This window comes from Marasmius oreades, chromosome 8 (assembly GCF_018924745.1).
Source record: "Marasmius oreades isolate 03SP1 chromosome 8, whole genome shotgun sequence".
NCBI lineage: Eukaryota > Fungi > Basidiomycota > Agaricomycetes > Agaricales > Marasmiaceae > Marasmius > Marasmius oreades.
The window spans coordinates 1520291-1536414 of record NC_057330.1 but is presented as its reverse complement, the minus strand read 5'-3'; the positions used below and the strand labels follow the sequence as shown (position 1 = coordinate 1536414).

The 16124-nt window shown below is 47.7% G+C and overlaps 13 protein-coding genes across 14 annotated transcripts; 4 read left to right on the top strand and 9 right to left on the bottom strand.

The window, feature by feature from the left end:
* The first annotated feature begins 107 nt into the window (after positions 1-107).
* On the top strand, positions 108-2507 carry E1B28_012441 (uncharacterized protein). The gene is made up of 10 exons (XM_043157554.1): positions 108-267; positions 321-342; positions 399-476; positions 540-629; positions 690-821; positions 871-944; positions 1002-1086; positions 1142-1198; positions 1249-1398; positions 1454-2507. The coding sequence occupies exons 1-10, from the start codon at positions 265-267 to the stop codon at positions 2344-2346; spliced, it is 1584 nt and encodes a 527-aa protein (XP_043004921.1). The 5' UTR covers positions 108-264; the 3' UTR covers positions 2347-2507.
* On the bottom strand, positions 2508-4713 carry E1B28_012440 (uncharacterized protein; the record flags this gene model as incomplete). 2 transcript variants are annotated; one of them, XM_043157553.1, is made up of 3 exons in its annotated part: positions 4577-4713; positions 4281-4525; positions 2582-4219 (listed from the first exon to the last, which is right to left on the bottom strand). In XM_043157553.1, the coding sequence occupies exon 3, from the start codon at positions 4076-4078 to the stop codon at positions 2582-2584; it is 1497 nt and encodes a 498-aa protein (XP_043004920.1). In that variant the 5' UTR covers positions 4079-4219; positions 4281-4525; positions 4577-4713. The 2 variants fall into 2 exon arrangements, with proteins under 2 accessions (XP_043004919.1, XP_043004920.1); XM_043157552.1 differs by having other exon boundaries at positions 2508-4219; positions 4281-4713.
* A 373-nt stretch (positions 4714-5086) lies between these two features.
* On the bottom strand, positions 5087-5732 carry E1B28_012439 (uncharacterized protein; the record flags this gene model as incomplete). The annotated part of the gene is made up of 3 exons (XM_043157551.1): positions 5087-5381; positions 5442-5516; positions 5569-5732. 3 exons carry the CDS (start codon positions 5730-5732, stop codon positions 5087-5089), a joined length of 534 nt encoding a protein of 177 aa, XP_043004918.1.
* A 167-nt stretch (positions 5733-5899) lies between these two features.
* Positions 5900-6364, bottom strand: E1B28_012438 (uncharacterized protein; the record flags this gene model as incomplete). The annotated part of the gene is made up of 1 exon (XM_043157550.1): positions 5900-6364. One exon carries the CDS (start codon positions 6362-6364, stop codon positions 5900-5902), a length of 465 nt encoding a protein of 154 aa, XP_043004917.1.
* Positions 6365-6581: 217 nt separating this feature from the next.
* E1B28_012437 (uncharacterized protein) lies at positions 6582-7742 on the bottom strand (the record flags this gene model as incomplete). Its single annotated transcript, XM_043157549.1, has 3 exons — positions 6582-7172; positions 7222-7356; positions 7407-7742. 3 exons carry the CDS (start codon positions 7740-7742, stop codon positions 6582-6584), a joined length of 1062 nt encoding a protein of 353 aa, XP_043004916.1.
* Positions 7743-7816: 74 nt separating this feature from the next.
* Positions 7817-9574, bottom strand: E1B28_012436 (uncharacterized protein). The gene is made up of 8 exons (XM_043157548.1): positions 9330-9574; positions 9168-9263; positions 8676-9102; positions 8473-8612; positions 8362-8418; positions 8197-8302; positions 8084-8143; positions 7817-8030 (listed from the first exon to the last, which is right to left on the bottom strand). The coding sequence occupies exons 1-8, from the start codon at positions 9495-9497 to the stop codon at positions 7906-7908; spliced, it is 1179 nt and encodes a 392-aa protein (XP_043004915.1). The 5' UTR covers positions 9498-9574; the 3' UTR covers positions 7817-7905.
* Positions 9575-10067: 493 nt separating this feature from the next.
* On the bottom strand, positions 10068-11321 carry E1B28_012435 (uncharacterized protein; the record flags this gene model as incomplete). The annotated part of the gene is made up of 7 exons (XM_043157547.1): positions 10068-10144; positions 10215-10381; positions 10443-10460; positions 10515-10566; positions 10627-10715; positions 10763-10964; positions 11021-11321. The coding sequence occupies 7 exons, from the start codon at positions 11319-11321 to the stop codon at positions 10068-10070; spliced, it is 906 nt and encodes a 301-aa protein (XP_043004914.1).
* Positions 11322-11468: 147 nt separating this feature from the next.
* On the bottom strand, positions 11469-12073 carry E1B28_012434 (uncharacterized protein; the record flags this gene model as incomplete). Its single annotated transcript, XM_043157546.1, has 2 exons — positions 11469-11680; positions 11737-12073. 2 exons carry the CDS (start codon positions 12071-12073, stop codon positions 11469-11471), a joined length of 549 nt encoding a protein of 182 aa, XP_043004913.1.
* A 238-nt stretch (positions 12074-12311) lies between these two features.
* E1B28_012433 (uncharacterized protein) lies at positions 12312-12740 on the bottom strand (the record flags this gene model as incomplete). The annotated part of the gene is made up of 1 exon (XM_043157545.1): positions 12312-12740. The coding sequence occupies one exon, from the start codon at positions 12738-12740 to the stop codon at positions 12312-12314; it is 429 nt and encodes a 142-aa protein (XP_043004912.1).
* Positions 12741-12769: 29 nt separating this feature from the next.
* On the top strand, positions 12770-13181 carry E1B28_012432 (uncharacterized protein; the record flags this gene model as incomplete). Its single annotated transcript, XM_043157544.1, has 2 exons — positions 12770-12954; positions 13001-13181. 2 exons carry the CDS (start codon positions 12770-12772, stop codon positions 13179-13181), a joined length of 366 nt encoding a protein of 121 aa, XP_043004911.1.
* Positions 13182-13321: 140 nt separating this feature from the next.
* E1B28_012431 (uncharacterized protein) lies at positions 13322-14305 on the top strand (the record flags this gene model as incomplete). The annotated part of the gene is made up of 1 exon (XM_043157543.1): positions 13322-14305. The coding sequence occupies one exon, from the start codon at positions 13322-13324 to the stop codon at positions 13850-13852; it is 531 nt and encodes a 176-aa protein (XP_043004910.1). The 3' UTR covers positions 13853-14305.
* A 51-nt stretch (positions 14306-14356) lies between these two features.
* On the top strand, positions 14357-15101 carry E1B28_012430 (uncharacterized protein; the record flags this gene model as incomplete). The annotated part of the gene is made up of 4 exons (XM_043157542.1): positions 14357-14506; positions 14563-14707; positions 14763-14864; positions 14921-15101. The coding sequence occupies exons 1-4, from the start codon at positions 14422-14424 to the stop codon at positions 15099-15101; spliced, it is 513 nt and encodes a 170-aa protein (XP_043004909.1). The 5' UTR covers positions 14357-14421.
* An 86-nt stretch (positions 15102-15187) lies between these two features.
* On the bottom strand, positions 15188-16046 carry VMA11 (v-type proton ATPase 16 kDa proteolipid subunit 2; the record flags this gene model as incomplete). The annotated part of the gene is made up of 7 exons (XM_043157541.1): positions 15188-15289; positions 15348-15433; positions 15487-15599; positions 15654-15729; positions 15790-15872; positions 15925-15937; positions 15990-16046. The coding sequence occupies 7 exons, from the start codon at positions 16044-16046 to the stop codon at positions 15232-15234; spliced, it is 486 nt and encodes a 161-aa protein (XP_043004908.1). The 3' UTR covers positions 15188-15231.
* Between the last annotated feature and the right edge of the window lie 78 nt (positions 16047-16124).

The window sequence follows — 16124 nt, the reverse complement described above, 5'->3', positions numbered from 1 at the left end:
ATAATTGGCTACGTTGAGTACGCAATTGTGCGAACAAATTGTTGCCACTGCGCCCACAACGAGCGGAGCTCGGACTTTCCCAGATAGGAACAACACCGGCAAACAACCCTTACTTGACACACGACCGACTCTGTTAACGTTTCATTGAGCGATCTCCACCCACTTCTGCAAGCTTCTGCGTCCCTTCAACTCGAGGGCTTATAGCTATCACTCTTTTTCCACCCTCAGGTCCTCCCTCATTTCACTCGAAAGAAGCTTTCAGTCATGGTGAATCATTCCGTCATGCAGAATTTTCCCTTGAGATTGATTGCCTTTCTTAGGGTCAAACGCTCTCTTCACCTTGTATGAACAATTCATATCGATCGCTAGATCATTTTGACAGGGTAAATCTCATTTAGCGACGACTAAAACATCGGAGTCTGGGCAGGATGGCCGTTTCATGTATGCTATTTCTGAGATGCAGGGATGGAGGATCAGTACGTGCTATCTTTCGTCCTGCGACTCTCTCTGATAGACTTCATCCTCGTCGATAATTCCAGCTATGGAAGATGCCCATGCGATCAAGTTGGATCTAGGCGAATCCTCTGAAGGCTCAAACGCCTTTTTCGCAGTTTATGACGGACATGGAGGTGTGCCAGCAGGATATACTTTCCATACCCTTTTTACGATTCTTAAACTTATCTGGTTAGGCGGAACTGTCGCGAGATATGCGGGGCAAAACCTACATAAGCGATTAACGACAGAAGAAGCGTACCGGTCGAAAGACTACGAAACGGCTCTGAAAAGGGCATTTTTGGGAACGGATGAGGATTTGTTAGCAAGTCAGTAGGGTTTTCCGATAGCCTTTGGTCTTTCCTAACGTTTGCGAAGATCCTGCTCATGCCCGAGACCCATCGGGCTGCACTGCGGTGGCCGCGTTGGTAACTCAAGACAAAATTTATGTGGTAAGCCTACAGCTCTTATCGCATCGTTATCTATGTCGACCAACATCCCATCACCAGGCGAATGCAGGAGATTCGCGGTCCGTTTTGAGCTCCAAAGGCGAGGCTTTGCCCCTAAGTTTTGACCACAAGCCGACAAATGAATGTTAGTTGGATATAATGCTTATATACCAAGGCTCTTAACTTACGCCAACTCTTAGCGGAAAAGACACGTATTACCGGCGCTGGAGGTTACGTTGAGTACGGCCGGGTCAACGGTGGGTCGGCTCATCGGTTTGCAGTGCACTTTTACCGACAACTTTTGCAGGGAATCTTGCACTGTCGCGAGCCATCGGTGACTTTGAATTCAAGAAAAATTTATCGTTGTCACCAGAAAAACAAGTCATCACAGCAGATCCGGACGTGACTGTTCACGATCTGAACGGGGAGGACGAATTCATAATTCTAGCCTGTGATGGTGAGTCAATGTCCTTGTTAACGATTAATAACATGAACATGAACCAATGAAACAGGTATCTGGGACTGTTTGACATCCCAGCAAGTAATCGATTTCGTTCGCCTACAGGTGTCGGAGGGCAAGGAGCTCACGGAGATCGGAGAGATGATGTGTGATCATTGTTTGGCACCTGATACATCTTCCGGAGCTGGTATTGGATGCGACAATATGACCATCCTCATAGTTGCCATTTTACACGGGCAAACGAAGGAGGAGTGGTACTCATGGATAACCGATCGCGTGAAGAATGGTGTTGGCTACAAGACCCCGACCGCTATTCCCCAACTCTACGCGCAGAGCCGATTAATGTCCTTCAAAGCACGGCGGGAAGCTCAAGAATCTAGAGAGCGACAACGAGATGAATTGGATGATAATGGCGTTAACGCTTTACTAGCCAATGCTGGACTGTCCGGGTTCGCTCGAGTGCTGGGTCCGGGTACCTTCCGAAGTGCGATTGGCTCAGACAGTGCTAATCTCATGTTTGGTGGCGGTGATGATAGCGACGACGACGAGAGTGATGAGGGCAATAGTTCATTCTTCACGAAAACATTGGGGTTGGGTGCCGAAGATCCAGATCATCCAGATCATCCAGAGCCTTCCGATCCGATTCAACACCTCAAATCTCAACTTGACCAATACGAAGATTGGGAGGACGACAATAATCGGCACGACTCAAAGGACGCAAATCACAATTCTGGTTCCGAAGATGTGAAGGACGGTGACCCAACGACATTCGCCGCCGTATCTGGGGGTGAAGCACCGCTACCACCGAAAGGTCATCCGAATGGCATTACAAATCCGGACTCACCTGTATCACAGTTGAAGTCAGAACCTGGTGGCGACAAAGCGGATCCTGTTGTCGAAGCTGAGGGTCTCATGGATACGAGTGAGGATCCTACAAGGGTGTAGCCGCACTGTATCACTAGTCTCAATATGTACTTTCCTGTACCTTACCCATCTCTTTACCTTGGTGTTTCGTTTGTTTGGGTCGTTTCCTTCAAGAATATTTATTCGTTTCTATACCGCTGTCTCAATATCCTGCCATGTAGCTCACTGTACATCAGCCGGTTCGATATTTCAATCATCGGTATCATAAATGCCCCTTTATTTCTTTTTATCCTTTTTGCACACCAGATTGTTTAAGTTATAACTTTAAGAGAACCAACTCACGTTCCTCCAGAAACAAGAGAATTCTCTTTGATCTATCAACATTAAGCGCTCCCACACCAAGTAAAGTGCCACCTGAACCTTCTAACACCTGTAGAATAGCTTGTTTTGCCCATTTTTCCCCCCGGGAAACGGATCGATAAATATACGCGTTTCCGCCTCGGCTCAACGAACCATTTTCAAGGGCATACACGGTGCCACGAGAGTGGAAGGTGAAACGGACGTCACGCTTTGACGCTAAAACGAAGGCTAGAGCAGAAAATGTCGAAGAATGAACCCACTTGGGCTTCTCTGCTGACGCGCGAAGCGTATAAACTACCCCGTCCAACCCCTCTTTAACTACCAGAGACAGAGATGTGTTGTCTTCTCCGGGAACAGGTAATGAAAGAAGCTGGCAAACGTTTTCCTTCCCAGCAGGAGCCCAAGGCGGACGAGAACCATCTTCTCTTCCGAACCACGATAAAAATGCTCTTCTTCCCACTGAAGCGTCCAGTTCTTCATCCATTTCACCCTCTGCAAGGCTTGGAACGCCCTTTCCTAGACCCAAACCACTGGCGTCCTCCCCTGTCCTTAAAGCGGCAGTATGTTTCTCCAATGATTCACGAATGTGCCAAAGTTCAGATGGATCGAGTGTTTCCGGCACCTCTACGTCCTCAATAGATGCCTCTGCGGCTGCAGCAGTGGTAGTCCCAGCGCTCGCAAACACTTGCATCCATTTCGTTCCCACGTTCTGTTTGTCGAGGTGGAGAGACAGCAAGCCAAACGCATGTTCAGCCTCGCGATCCCACGTCCAATAACTCGTTTCTGTCTGGATTCGGTCCCAGAGCGACTTTGACGAATATTTCGGTAAAGTAACGGGTAAGTCGGAGTTTTCCACACCATCGATTGAGAGAGAAAGACTTTCTGAGGCCAGTCGCACGTGAATCTGCGACTTTTGGGTGGTGGAAGGTAGAGGAAATGCTACTGTGACAGAATCCGAGGATTGAGTCCACGAATATGGACGGGGTTTTGCAGAACTTTGATCTTCTTCGTCCAGGTTCTCGTTTGCTCGTGGAATGGGAGCAATTTCATCCGGGGCTGGCGTATAAGGTGTAGCATCTCCGTGCTCGCGATACACCGAGCCACCTATGATGGCAAACGAGGTGCTGGAAGGGTCGTATGTCACGAAGATTGGAGGTTCGTCGCCATGACGGCGCCACAGAATCTCCATCGCCTTGACGTTGTCGGATTTCCCTGACCGTTCAGAGTCAGAGATATCCAACTTGGCGGCCCAAACATCAAAGTCAACCGATGAACCCTTCTTTCCTTGCGAGATTGAATCATGCGACTCGCAATTCCTTGAAGAGAACAAAATGGTTGCAGCATCTGGGGAATGCAGGTTTCCCGAATGAATTCTAAAAGGTGAAAGGAAAGGAGATTGATATATCCCTAAGAGTTGAGAAGGCCCATTGTCGTTCTGACGAAGGAGGTACATCGACCCGTGCCCATCAGACACAGCGAGGATATCATTGGAAAAGAACACTGATGAAGGGTACTCGGGATGTACATCGATGCTGTTGGATTTGACGGGCTTTGGAAGCTCGTAAACAACCCTGAAAACAGGAACAAGGGTGTCCTACTTGGAGTGGATGGCGATTAACGTCAAACCGTTGACGGTATTCAGATAATGGGCTCACAGATATCAATATCGATACCACGTTGAAGTCTTCATCGACGTATACGGCACGATTGCTTTCAGGAGATATAGTCAAATGGTTATGCGCGATTCTGCTTTGAACCTCTTTAAAGGACAATACTGAGCGGGAAGGGGAGGTAGATTGCGAAACTTTTTGTGCGAGAGGGAAGCGTGAGATGATCTGGTCCTGTTCAAGAGGGTCGAGTTTGTACCCCTCAAACTTTGGGTTCAAGAGCTTTCTGTCCGCTACGAAAGGGTTCATAAGGAATATGACCGTTCGGAAGGAAAGTATCTCACGAAAGTTCAATTTCCAGACGCGTCATAGAGATCGATAGATAGATAGATTACACGGCCTGAACGTATTTCTTCCCAATCAATGCCTGGCAACTCGTCAATATTTCAATCCCGACTCCTTACGGTCTATGCTTCCGAACACAGAGAAACCGTAGAAACTGGAGATAATGTCAGTGAGCATGCTGCAAGTCCATCATATTATACTTGAGTGTTTCGTCGTCAGTTCCGATTGAATCATCCTCATGAAGAATGCGTTCAATAACTCCTGGCGAAACTTGGATTCGTGGGAGGAGTTGATTGATTCCATGTTTGAGGGAAGCAAGCAAGGTCATGAAAATTAAGATGAAGAGTTACTTCACGAATGTGTACAAACTCAGAGCGATATCACACAAGCAGAGAAGTAAATGCTACTCCGGATAGATTCACATCTCACCAATTATCCCGACGCGTCCATTACCATAGAATTAGGAACAGTTCATCTATAATACGGAAGTCTGAAGTGGGAGGTCCTCGTCACGTTTCAAGCTGAGCATTTCCATTTTGTGATGACTTTGGTCCCCGTCCCTGTCTTTCTTCCAGCCAAGGTCCCGCAGCACTCAGCTGACAGCCTCCCGCTTCTTCGCATTTACAATTACCCCCAAGGAAGCTCGGTAGGGAATCCGCGTCAACCAACTCTAGTAATCGTTCCTTGTAGTCTGTACCCCAAACGTCTGTCTTGTCCGCAGTCTCTTTCGCCAGCCATGGCTTGACGATTGACCAAATGATAGTGAAGGATGACGGGGCGTTTATAACAACCAAGGAGCCCATGCTAAGTTCAAGTTCAAGTGTCGGAACGAGGAAAGCGTCAAGTGACATTGCAACGACGTACGTTTCAGGGTAGTAATCCTGTGAAATGTTGAAAGATTTCTGAACGAGTCCTTTCATCTGCCAGAACTGACCTAGCCTGTGGACAGTGAATATAAGCGAAGGAATATTCAGATGGTGGAATGGCAGACCCAAAACCATCTAGATCCACGACCACGAACACCGAAGTAACAGATTTACCGTGCGCCAGCGCTGCTGAGGGTATTACTTCTCTCGTGAGTGATTCGGCGTTCACAAGGATCGTTTGCCAATGTCGTTCGGGGCTACAAGTTGAGTACAACTTCTTCAGGTTCATTCCGCCTAGGCGATGGACATTCAAAGGTCGGCCTTGCTATCGACATAACGGTCATCGACAGGCATGACGAGCGGAGGTACAACACACACCTTATCGGTCTAAACATGAATATGCGGCGCGAGTTTGATTAGCAACTCTGTTCCCAAATGTACTTTTAACTCTGCGACCTATGCGTACCTTATGGAACCTAGTATCGTTAGATTGCGATATGCAAGTGCGATGGGATTAGACGCACCACATAGGCCAACACTCGAAAACCTCCTTGCGCTCCGGATACTACAAACATTGATAGAGTCAGAGAAGTCGAAATCAGCGAAAGGTAGGATGTATCCCACGTCGAAAGGGTCTGTCTGTTTGTACAACTCATCGATCCCTACTCCTTCGACGGTCTTGCGCCAATGCTGCGCATCACGAAACATCTTCTTTGCTTGTACCAGATCATAGTTCCGAGCGCGAAGAAAACGCCTTGACATGAAATACTTGATGAACATTCGTGAAACGTCAATGTTTTGCAATACATACTTGAGAGTTTCGTCGTCAGTTCCAATCGAGTCGCCGTCGTGGAGAATATCCTCGTCAAATAACTCTTGCCGAAATGTTTCTAGTTTGGACTCTTGCGAGGGTTCGGTCATGACTGGAGGATGGAGAAGGCAGTACTAGTCAGACGTACCGGGCGATTCGTGATGGCTGATGATCGAGAAATTATTATTATTAGGAATTTAAACCCTTCTTGGACCCGGAGGATACACAATGGTCATGATGTGCCTATATATGCTATGTAATATGCCGGCCCATGCCGGATGTGGCCGGACAGAAACGCGTGACAAACTTGGCAGTGTACTAAATCATTCATGTGGTTTCCAGAACTTTTGAGGCTTCCAGTACCCGTTTCTTAATACCTTCTTCCCCCTCTGTTTCTATGATATCCATCAATCCACGTTCACCGCCGTATTTTTCCCTTACAGCATCCATCACCAACTTCACGCTCTTCCAACGTCCTCCCAGTTGTGTCCACTCGTTAACATTGTGACCATTGAATATCCCCTTAACCGTTTCTCGAGTTCTCACTTGTTGAAGGAACTCCTCCAATTCAGACTTCTTCCCAAAATGTACGAGGGCCTCTGCCCGCACTTCGTCGCGTCGATTGATCGCGTTGTCAAGACCGAGCGACATCTGCGAGGTGGGGAGACTGTCCAGAGCAGAATCGAGTCCCTTCACCTGTTGAATGAAATTGTGGTACATCTTTCGCACTGGCTTGACCTTCTGTCCCGCAGAGCTGAAACGTGAGGGGTCAAACAGTCGGCTGGAGGTGACCCATCGGAACACTTCTTCCTGCGTCACGAATCCTGACGACCAACGATCGAACGAAAGTCCGAAAAAATCCAGAATCTCGCGATGATCCTTGCTGAGAATGATGGGTGGATGCGGTGGGTGAGGGTACTGGGGCAGGGTCAGTAGGAAAGACCAGACAAATGCAAACCACGCCCACCTTCAATCCGTTCGCGCCCCACGCTAAACCAACGTTCAGAGCGACGATACCGAGAATCATGCCCATGTCACCATAAGAGTGAAAAAAGCAAATACGTTCCCACTCCTTTACGTCCTCGCAAACATTAATATCGACCTGAGAGGGTCAACGCAAGCTCAGGGGGGGCGAAAAAGGTAAAAACGCACTTGACAATAAACAACACCATTTACTGGCATTAATTCCCCATACTGTGCGGTGATTGGAATAGCGAAATTGGACGTTTTATTTCCTTGCAATGGAATGACATGAACGGCTCCCAATACTTCTTGAATATCTTTATGAGAGCAATCTGTCTTTGGTGCGCAGACAATAAAATCGATATCGCCATAATCTTCCTTTTCTGGGGCTTCACGAGGCACTGCAACGTGGGTATACAAATCTTGAAGAAGAATCGTGAAGTACGCTTTCAACGTTCGATATAGCTCAGGGGGTAAGCGAGGAAAGGCTTCCTGAGGTAGGGAAGTGAAGGCGTTCCCTCCCATGTTGTTCTAATCTGCTGGAAAAACCTCATGAGCACTTTAAATATCGCGTCGTGTCGATGCTGCGCTTCCCGCGGTCCGAGTCAAAAACTTAAAAATCATTCCATGTCACTGCACATCGCCCACAAATGACAGTGTATAGCTTTTCTAGGTCTCTACAAGCGCTCTACGACAGGGATCCACCTACGAGAGTAGGTGCGACACACACACCATCCTTGGTTCGAATTCGGTGAACACTTTTTGTCGCGGGGTTGATCCAAGCAGCTTCCCGTGTGTCCAAGGTAATGAAACCTGAAATGCCACGTTTGAATGATTGATAGGCAACCTAACGTCGTCTAACTCACCTGGTTGTATGGTTTCAAAAATCTTCTTCTTTGGATTGAGTTGCGCAAGAGGTTGAGCATCTAAAGCAGGAAGCTTTAGCGTGAATGAGAATGGATGAGCAGGAGTAACTTACTTTCATAGTCTTCCCCTTCAAAGTATACTCGTTCACCAGGTTGCAAAGAATTAGATGGGGGTTGGATCAGCTCGATACCACCCTCTTTGCCGTCTTTCGACGTTGCCTGCACGGAATCCGGTCAGCTAATGATACCCCTTTCTCAAACTCACACAACGATCTTACACATAATACCATGGCGAAGCTCTTGACTCCCCTCATGCTCGCAGGTTTTAGGTTACACTAAAACTGGATGTCAGTTTTACACTTCCGGTACAAAAACGAGTACAGGCTCACAACGGCAATTAACCATTTGTCTTGCATCTGTTCTATTGGAATGTAGTTGACGAGACCAGAAACCACCGTCCGAGGTCCCGTCTCTTCACCAAGGTCAATTTGCTCGATGTACAAACCGTCAGCGTCCGGATGTTTCTTTACTTGATGAAACGACCATCGATCAGCTTCGAACGTATAACTTTTCACATAGAAAATCGACACACCGTCAATGATGTGGCCTACCCTCAGGTCAATCATCGAAGGGACCGGTTCCCCGTCATCCGGTGCGGGAGCCTTCGTCTTGCCTCCAGCTGAAGCTTTTTTGTCTACGTTCTTTCCAGGTTCTTGCGACTGCGCAACTGCTTTCTCCTTCTTCTTCTTATCCTTCTGCAACTTTTCTTCCTCCTTGGGTGTCTCGGACGCTACAGGAACGTTCGTAGTCTCTGGAGCAGCGGCTTTAGGTGCCTTTTCTTTCTTTTTTGGAGGATCTGCGGCACGCTCAAGCTTAGGCGCGTTTTCAAAGTCGAACGTCACGATCGGATATGAGGAAAGTGCATCGGCGCTTTTGCGAATTGATGGACGGGACTGGATGTGATCAAAGTATCGAGTAATAGATGGATGGGAATAATATTGGGCAGGCTCGAGTTTGGACTGAAGAAAATGGGATACAAGTTTGAGACACTTTGAGTAGGGGCGCTGAAATCCATTCCACTCACAATAATGGGATGTAAAGCACCATACAGAGCAACATCAGCGGCAGTAAAATAGTTCGTTGCAATGTATGTTCGCGGAGTCAATGTACTCTCCAGGTCCTACCTCATGAAAGAGAGAAAGATGATAAAGTCCTGGAATTTCATTCAACGACATATAGAACGAACCTTGTGCTTATCAGGTCTCGCTACCTCGCCTACTTTTTCGATCCATCCCTCGACCTCCTTCTTGTCATTGTCGGTTTCTCCAAATAATGAGGGATTGCTCTCGGTAACAGATTGCACCAATTCCTTTATCGGAGACGTAAGCTTTGCCACTGAAGCAGGATAAGACATTGTAAAAAGGGGTCTGCAGCGAGGCAGTCGCGGTAAATAGTATCGATGAAATCGAGTCACGGTCAGATGGACCAACTCCATTTTTTTTTCGGATTTCAGATTTTCGCACGCGTTCGTGCGTTGCCCACTTGTCGTCCCCGAGGTGAAGCTATATTGCACAGTGATTCCTATTGAACATTCAACAACAAATAAATTACAATTGCAACCTTATATTCAAGAAATGAAGTCGTATCCTCCCTTGATCCTCCCACAAAACCCGTCCGATACTCAATCGTACTTGCCTTTACCTCCATCAAAGTTGTTGCTGACTTTCGACAAGAGAAAGTCACCATAAATGATAGGTTGATATGTCTTCTTGTCGACAATGTTTTCGGCTTCTTTGATCCTTTTTGCAGCGGCAAGAGGTTTCACCAAAGCATTAAAGTTTGGTTCGAAGAAAAACGGTATTCTGTTACACAACGACTCAATCACGGAGCTCTAAGTATGAAAAGCTTCAGAAAAACTCACGATACACTGGTGGACGTGTATTAAGATGAGGTCAAGACGAGGTATGCGTGCATCAAAAGAAACTCACCGGTAATTAGAGCCTCTATGGACAACGCGATGCAAGGTCGATTTGTAAAGGCCATCTGTCCATATCTCCCACACTACATAGGTAGCAACATCACCAACCCTAATTATGATCACAGTACTGAGGCCGGAGCTTAGTGGACTCACTTTCACCGATATTACACACCACACATCCAGGAATAGGATTTGCGGTAATCCAGTGCCCTTCTTCATTACCCTGCTCAACTGGCAGGCCTGAAACATCAGCTCCGCTGGCAACGTCAGGATGCACGAAAACCTGGAGTGCGTTCGGTGTCCGATCTGCGTACAAAAATCTGAGAGTGTTGTCACTGGTTCGGACGAACGAACATGGGGGCAGCGAAATGTCAGACCTACGTTAGACATCCATAATCCCTGAAGGAAATTGAGACCTCAGAAAGCTAGTGATGAAGGAGGATACCGGCTCACTTGTGGGCTCCGCATGAAAATCCGTCATGATCGTCAGGGAGAGGAGGATATCCTGGTTCAAAACACAGTCAACAAAACGAAATCCTGGGCTACTGGAGGATGGATCGGAGACCTATGGCTCTCATTACCCAGAAACTTTCGTCGACGAGGCCCCGTAACTCCTGCCGTTCTTCTGGAGTCATCCCAAGACCAATGGCCATCCTGGTTCAAAGGATGAGTGAGAAGTAGTATAATATTTGGGGACATACGCTTCCATGACTATCAGTCCTAATTTTTGCATTTTAACCACCCAGTTCTCGTATTTCTCCTTAAAACGGGGGTCGTCGGGCCATTGATTATTCCCCCATAACGGTTTCCTCTTATCTGGATTTTCTACAGGACGGTAGAAATCGAGGCCTTCATGATTATCCGCCTTTCCATTCGTCACATTCTCTTTTAGCCCTGCGTATCCTGCATCGGGAGGTGTCGGTATTGTATGGCATGGTCAATGATTAATGATTGCGCACCTCTCGCGTTGTCTTCGTTCTTGAGAGCAATTCTGTCCTTTTCCTCTTGGGGTAGAGCGAAGAATTCTCTTGCTAATGAGACGAGTTCCTCAGTTTCCCGTGGATCAACAAAGGCTGAAATGTCAAGATAAAAGAAACCAAAGTCTAGGCAAGCATTATGAATAGCCGCAGAGGTGGCGGCTCGCCTAACGATAGTCGAAGGTGATCGGTCATCGAGAAGGTAAGGTGTGATGTTGATTATAGGTAGCGATGCCAGTTGGGCACCGGCCGAATTATCGCTCAATGGTTGTGGAGTAGCCATGTTCTTGAAGGGCGAGCTCAATGTTCGATGTGGGGACCGTGAGGCCCATGTGCAATCACCTCCGGAAGTTCGTGCCGTCGTACGACGCACGGGAATACAGATAGAATATACAGACCACTAAAAGTACACACAAAAATTACGTGCATTTCACTCCACCGAGACTACTACACTCCCTTTGTCTTCAGATTTTGGGATGGTGACGGTCAAAACACCGTCCTTCAACTTGGCTGCAACACTGCTTCCATCCACTTGTTTAGGCAGCCAGACTGTTCGAGTGAAACGGGCATCGCTGACGAACTGTCGTTCCGTACTAAGTTGGTTTGACTGGGAATTGGCGTGAACGACAGTTTGCGTATCGTCTACCATCAACAGTCAGCGAACGATTCCAAAAATACTGGTTGATGGTTCTACGCACCTGCACCTCCGCCTTCAGAATTGAGATTCTCAGTTGCCTGAGGCGTATGTCGTTTGTCGAACGTCTTCCCGCTAATTGTGATAGAATGGCCCCCATCTCCTATCCGCACCTCAACATTCTCTTTAGGAACCCCCGGTAAATCTGCCTCGACAATGAACTTGTTTCCCTCCTCCGTGATGTCGACAGCCGGTTGGGAAAATGCAGGAGTGTTGTGGAAGAAGGGATCTTCAAAGAATGGTCTCGCACGCAAACCAAAGTAGGATGGAGGTCGAGCGATGGGTTCTTCTAATAGACGGAAGAAAGGGCGAAATTCGTGAAGAAGCTGGCGAATAGACATTATGAGAGCTGACTGGTAATGGCCTTGGTCTGGTCAGACCATTGCTGCTTTTATAATCCAAACTGAGCGCGGCAGAACGTTCAGGAATGTTTCAGACTACAGGTCTGCCGACTGGATGACGCATTGCGAGGTAGGAGCACGAAAACTCTAGATTCTTCGCGACCGAGTCATGTGACAATCACAGCGCAGAAGAGACGAGATGTATTCCGCTACGCCAGCCACACTATTGTTATGGAGATCACGAATGATCCGTCCCACAGCTTGTATCCTTCTCCCGCCGCGGACCAGGGAATAAACGTGCGAGGACTTGTTGCCATCCAGGCGTCATCAACCCTGGATCATGCATACGGCAATACTCCCAGAACGCAGGATAATAGCCAGCAGTCTCCCAGTCAATGATGGCTGTAATCTTGGAACCATCAACGAGAATGTTTTGGGGGAGGAGATCGCCATGAGTAAAATGGACCAGTTCCTCCGTCGGAAAGCAGCTGAACAGTTTGTCCACGTACTCGGCTCCACAGAATTCTAGGAATATACCACGGTAGTATTCGAGATACTCTGAGATACTGGGAAATGCGTGTTCAGGTTGCCAGGGGTAGTCCATAAACCGGTTGTCGTAGGGACCACCAGTGACAGAACCGAGCTTCGTGCTTGTGTATGAGCGCATGTGGTCGAGAAATGCAACTGATCAGAGATATGAGTAAGTTCGGTAGGGGACATATTGTCGATGACAGTATCGAGAGGCACGCCTCGGCATTCCTCCATGAAGAAATACCAGCAGACCTTCGTTCCCCAGTTCCAGGGCTCCACGACAGTATTGGAGAAGGGGGCGTGATGCAAGACGCGAGGCGCAGGGATGGAAAGCTTTTCATTCACGAATTGTAATGCGCGGACTTCCGCGTCGTGGTTCTAACCGAACTTCACCAGAATCCCAGGCGGAAATCTGGCGACAGGCCGAGCATCACCAGGATTGACGCGTTCCAGTGCTAAAAGTTCCTTCATGCTGGCCGGCGAAGGCAAATCTACTGTCTTTGTGTCGTTGGATGAGTGGACAATATCGAATGACTGGCAAGGGCTTACTGGTGGCATGAAGGACGAAATACTGTGAATCTGATGATAAGTGGAGGTTTATTTATTCGGGGTGACTAGGGAAGAGCTGTGAAGAGTGGTGACGAGAAGGAAGGCATATGCCCCTATGCCCCTTTTGTCAGCGTCGAGTCGCACTCGCTCAATTGCGAGTTCTACACCATGGCCGTACCATTCTTAGTGAGTCTTTCCCTCTTGGACATTATGTTGGCAGCTCGTCGTCTCGCTATCAACCCGTATGGGGGTCAGTACCCGGATGACGACAGCACAAAACAGGTCGTGCTCCAGGCAGACGGCTTGAAGGCAGCCAACCCCGACGACCGTCATGTTCTCATTCATTGGACAAACGGGACAGATGCCAGTGGAAATCGCTACACCGAGGTTGTTCATCTCACAGGCGGAGAAGGCAACTACGGCTTTTACACACCCCAAGTCAAGAGGCATTCCGATGAATCCCTCAAGCTGGACACTTTTTATGTACTCGGTCACTACACCCGGGCGCAGCGTAACCAGACTATAACACTTGCCAAGGCTGTCCAGTTCAACAAGACCTCACGCATCAATAATTGCCAGACTTGGATGCGCGACTTATTGGAGGCCATGGTCAAAGGCGGTCTCCTTTCTGAGGCTGAATTCAACAAGATTGACAGCGGTGTTCCGCTCAAAAGGCGCATTCTGGAGACTACTGCCTAGTGCCATAAAGGGTTTCTCAAGTTAGTGTACTTCTCCCCTCCACTTGCACGTAACGCCCAGCACGATCTCATGTTCTCCGCAGCAGGATGAAGGCGTCCGAAGAGGCATGGTGGGAAACGTAGAAAACTTGTCCACCACCGAGAGCTCGTGACTTCCTCACAGGCTCGCTGTCTCCTCCAAATCCCTCAGATCCTTCTCCGAGTCAGATTCCTCTTCAAGGGCATTAGCCGCCACAGAGAGATTTTGTGTATCTGTAACAAAGGCATCGAGTTATGATTGCAGTCGGCGTGAGATAGCAGAAAGAGTGTCACTTTGAGTCCGATTATAAAGTATTACATAGCTGTTAGAACTTAGAAAAGCTAGAGAACCATCAAATGAGAGGAAGTTTTGGATATTATAGAGAGAATATGATAGAATAGATATACCAAATATTACACCTTACGGATGACAGCTGCACCATGTGGTTGCGAGCGCAAAGAAAACTGGGCGCCTATATGGACCCTTATGGATCCACCGTCCGATCGAAAGGCCAGGCGGAGTTTGAATTGCAAACTCCCAACCAAAAAACGATGTCGAAATTCGCTCCTCATCGACACTCGTCGACTAATCCTCGCGCTACGTCCAGTACGATCTGTCAGAAATGTTTGGGACATGGTACCTCGCACGAAAACCAACTGAGAATTTCAGAGCTAACTTCTTATCCCTTGCAGGCCACTACACGTATGAATGCAAGAGCACTCGACCCTACATTAGTAGACCATCACGAACACAACAACTTGAAAATGTCAAGAACCTAGAAAAGCTCAAGGCCGGTAGTGAACCCTCGGTAGAAGTTCCGGGAGAGTTCAAAAACAAGTATCTTTATACTACCTTTCCCATTTCCTCTTTTAAAGCTGATCATGGTCGGTAGGGCTGGAGTCGCAAATCGAATATTGGAGACGAGAGAGAAAGAGAGAGGGCAAGTTATCACTGAAGCGAAAGGAAAGAGCAAAGAGGTCCGCAAGAGACATCGGTACGTTACTTTCATTTGGCCGCAAAACAGTCCCTCCAACGTCTACACAATTTTAGGTCGGTGGATGAATCAGATAGCAGCTCTGACTCCGAGTCAGACTCAGGATCCGACAGCGAAAGTTCCGATTCTTCAAGCTCAGGTTCCGATTCAGCTTCTTCAGAGCGTTCTCGGAAACGACGACGTACAAGGAAAAGAAGAAGTAATTCGCGGTCACGGTCGTCAGATGATTCCGAATGATACACATGATCGTCTTCTTTCTGTACAACACTTATATTAGGGGGAGGGCACACTTCGGGTATGAATAGTCCTTTTTGCGTATGGTGGCCAAAAGATATTACGTTGTTATAGTGAGAAGCAGTCAAGAGGTTTAAGTACAGACGTCCAACGAGGTTGCTGTCGAGTTCATAATGAGTGCCACGATTAAGCTTCAGTGAACACCTAAGTAAAAACAGCGTCTTCAATCTAGATTGGATTGCGACGCACCCATACAACCCCAACACTTCGGCGAAGATGAGAATGAGGACCATAGACACGAATACCTTCGACTCATGAACGTAGGCACGGACGCACTGCCATAAACCATGAGGCTGGTAGACAAACAGTTACGAATATCAAAACTCACAGAATCGCCGACGATTCCAATAGCATATCCTGCACTAAGGCCTGTCAGCCCACAAGCAAGACCAGCCCCAAGATGAACGAAGCCTGCAAATAAAGAGTAATTTCGCGGTGTTACTATGGAAGCATTTAAGTGACGAAGCAATCTGTAGGGGGAAAAGAGGAACATACACCCTCCAGCTATCAGAACCGAGACAACCAGACCATAAACTGCAATGATACCAGACATGACGACCGGTATAAGGGACTATGGGGTAGGGTGCAAGGTTAGATATGTGTGCAGACCGTAGAATCAAGCTGCACGCACCTTCATGATCAACTCAGGCTTAAAGGTACCTAGCCCTGCGATGCCAATCCCAGCTTTAGCCGTACCATACGCAGCCCCGATTGCTAAGTCGAAGTTAATTGGTTAACACAAAAATCAAGAGCACAAACTGCGTACTACTGAGGACCATCTGTAGGTGTAATTGAGTTTGTCAGTTACCAGCAAGTAAACAAAACACGAACCGAGGAAGCAACGCCAGCAAATCCAAAGAAAGGCGCGTACGGTGGACAGAGAGACATAATGGAATTATTGGAAGAGATAATAGAAGGTTATTGAAAAGGTTACGTCGGGGTTGAATCGGAAGTCCTTGGCGTCCT

What these genes read in the sequence shown, in the direction of transcription:
- E1B28_012441 (XM_043157554.1), top strand. An exon ending in TCAAACGCTCTCTTCACCTT is followed by an intron (nt 343 to 398) that starts GTATGAACAATT and finishes AATCTCATTTAG; the next exon opens with CGACGACTAAAACATCGGAG. An exon ending in TGAGTACGGCCGGGTCAACG is followed by an intron (nt 1,199 to 1,248) that starts GTGGGTCGGCTC and finishes CAACTTTTGCAG; the next exon opens with GGAATCTTGCACTGTCGCGA.
- E1B28_012436 (XM_043157548.1), bottom strand. Translation starts at nt 9,497, where the DNA reads ATGTCTTATCCTGCTTCAGTGGCAAAGCTTACGTCTCCGATAAAGGAA. An exon ending in GGTAGGCCACATCATTGACG is followed by an intron (nt 8,613 to 8,675) that starts GTGTGTCGATTT and finishes CGTTTCATCAAG; the next exon opens with TAAAGAAACATCCGGACGCT. An exon ending in TGAAGGGGAAGACTATGAAA is followed by an intron (nt 8,144 to 8,196) that starts GTAAGTTACTCC and finishes TTCCTGCTTTAG; the next exon opens with ATGCTCAACCTCTTGCGCAA.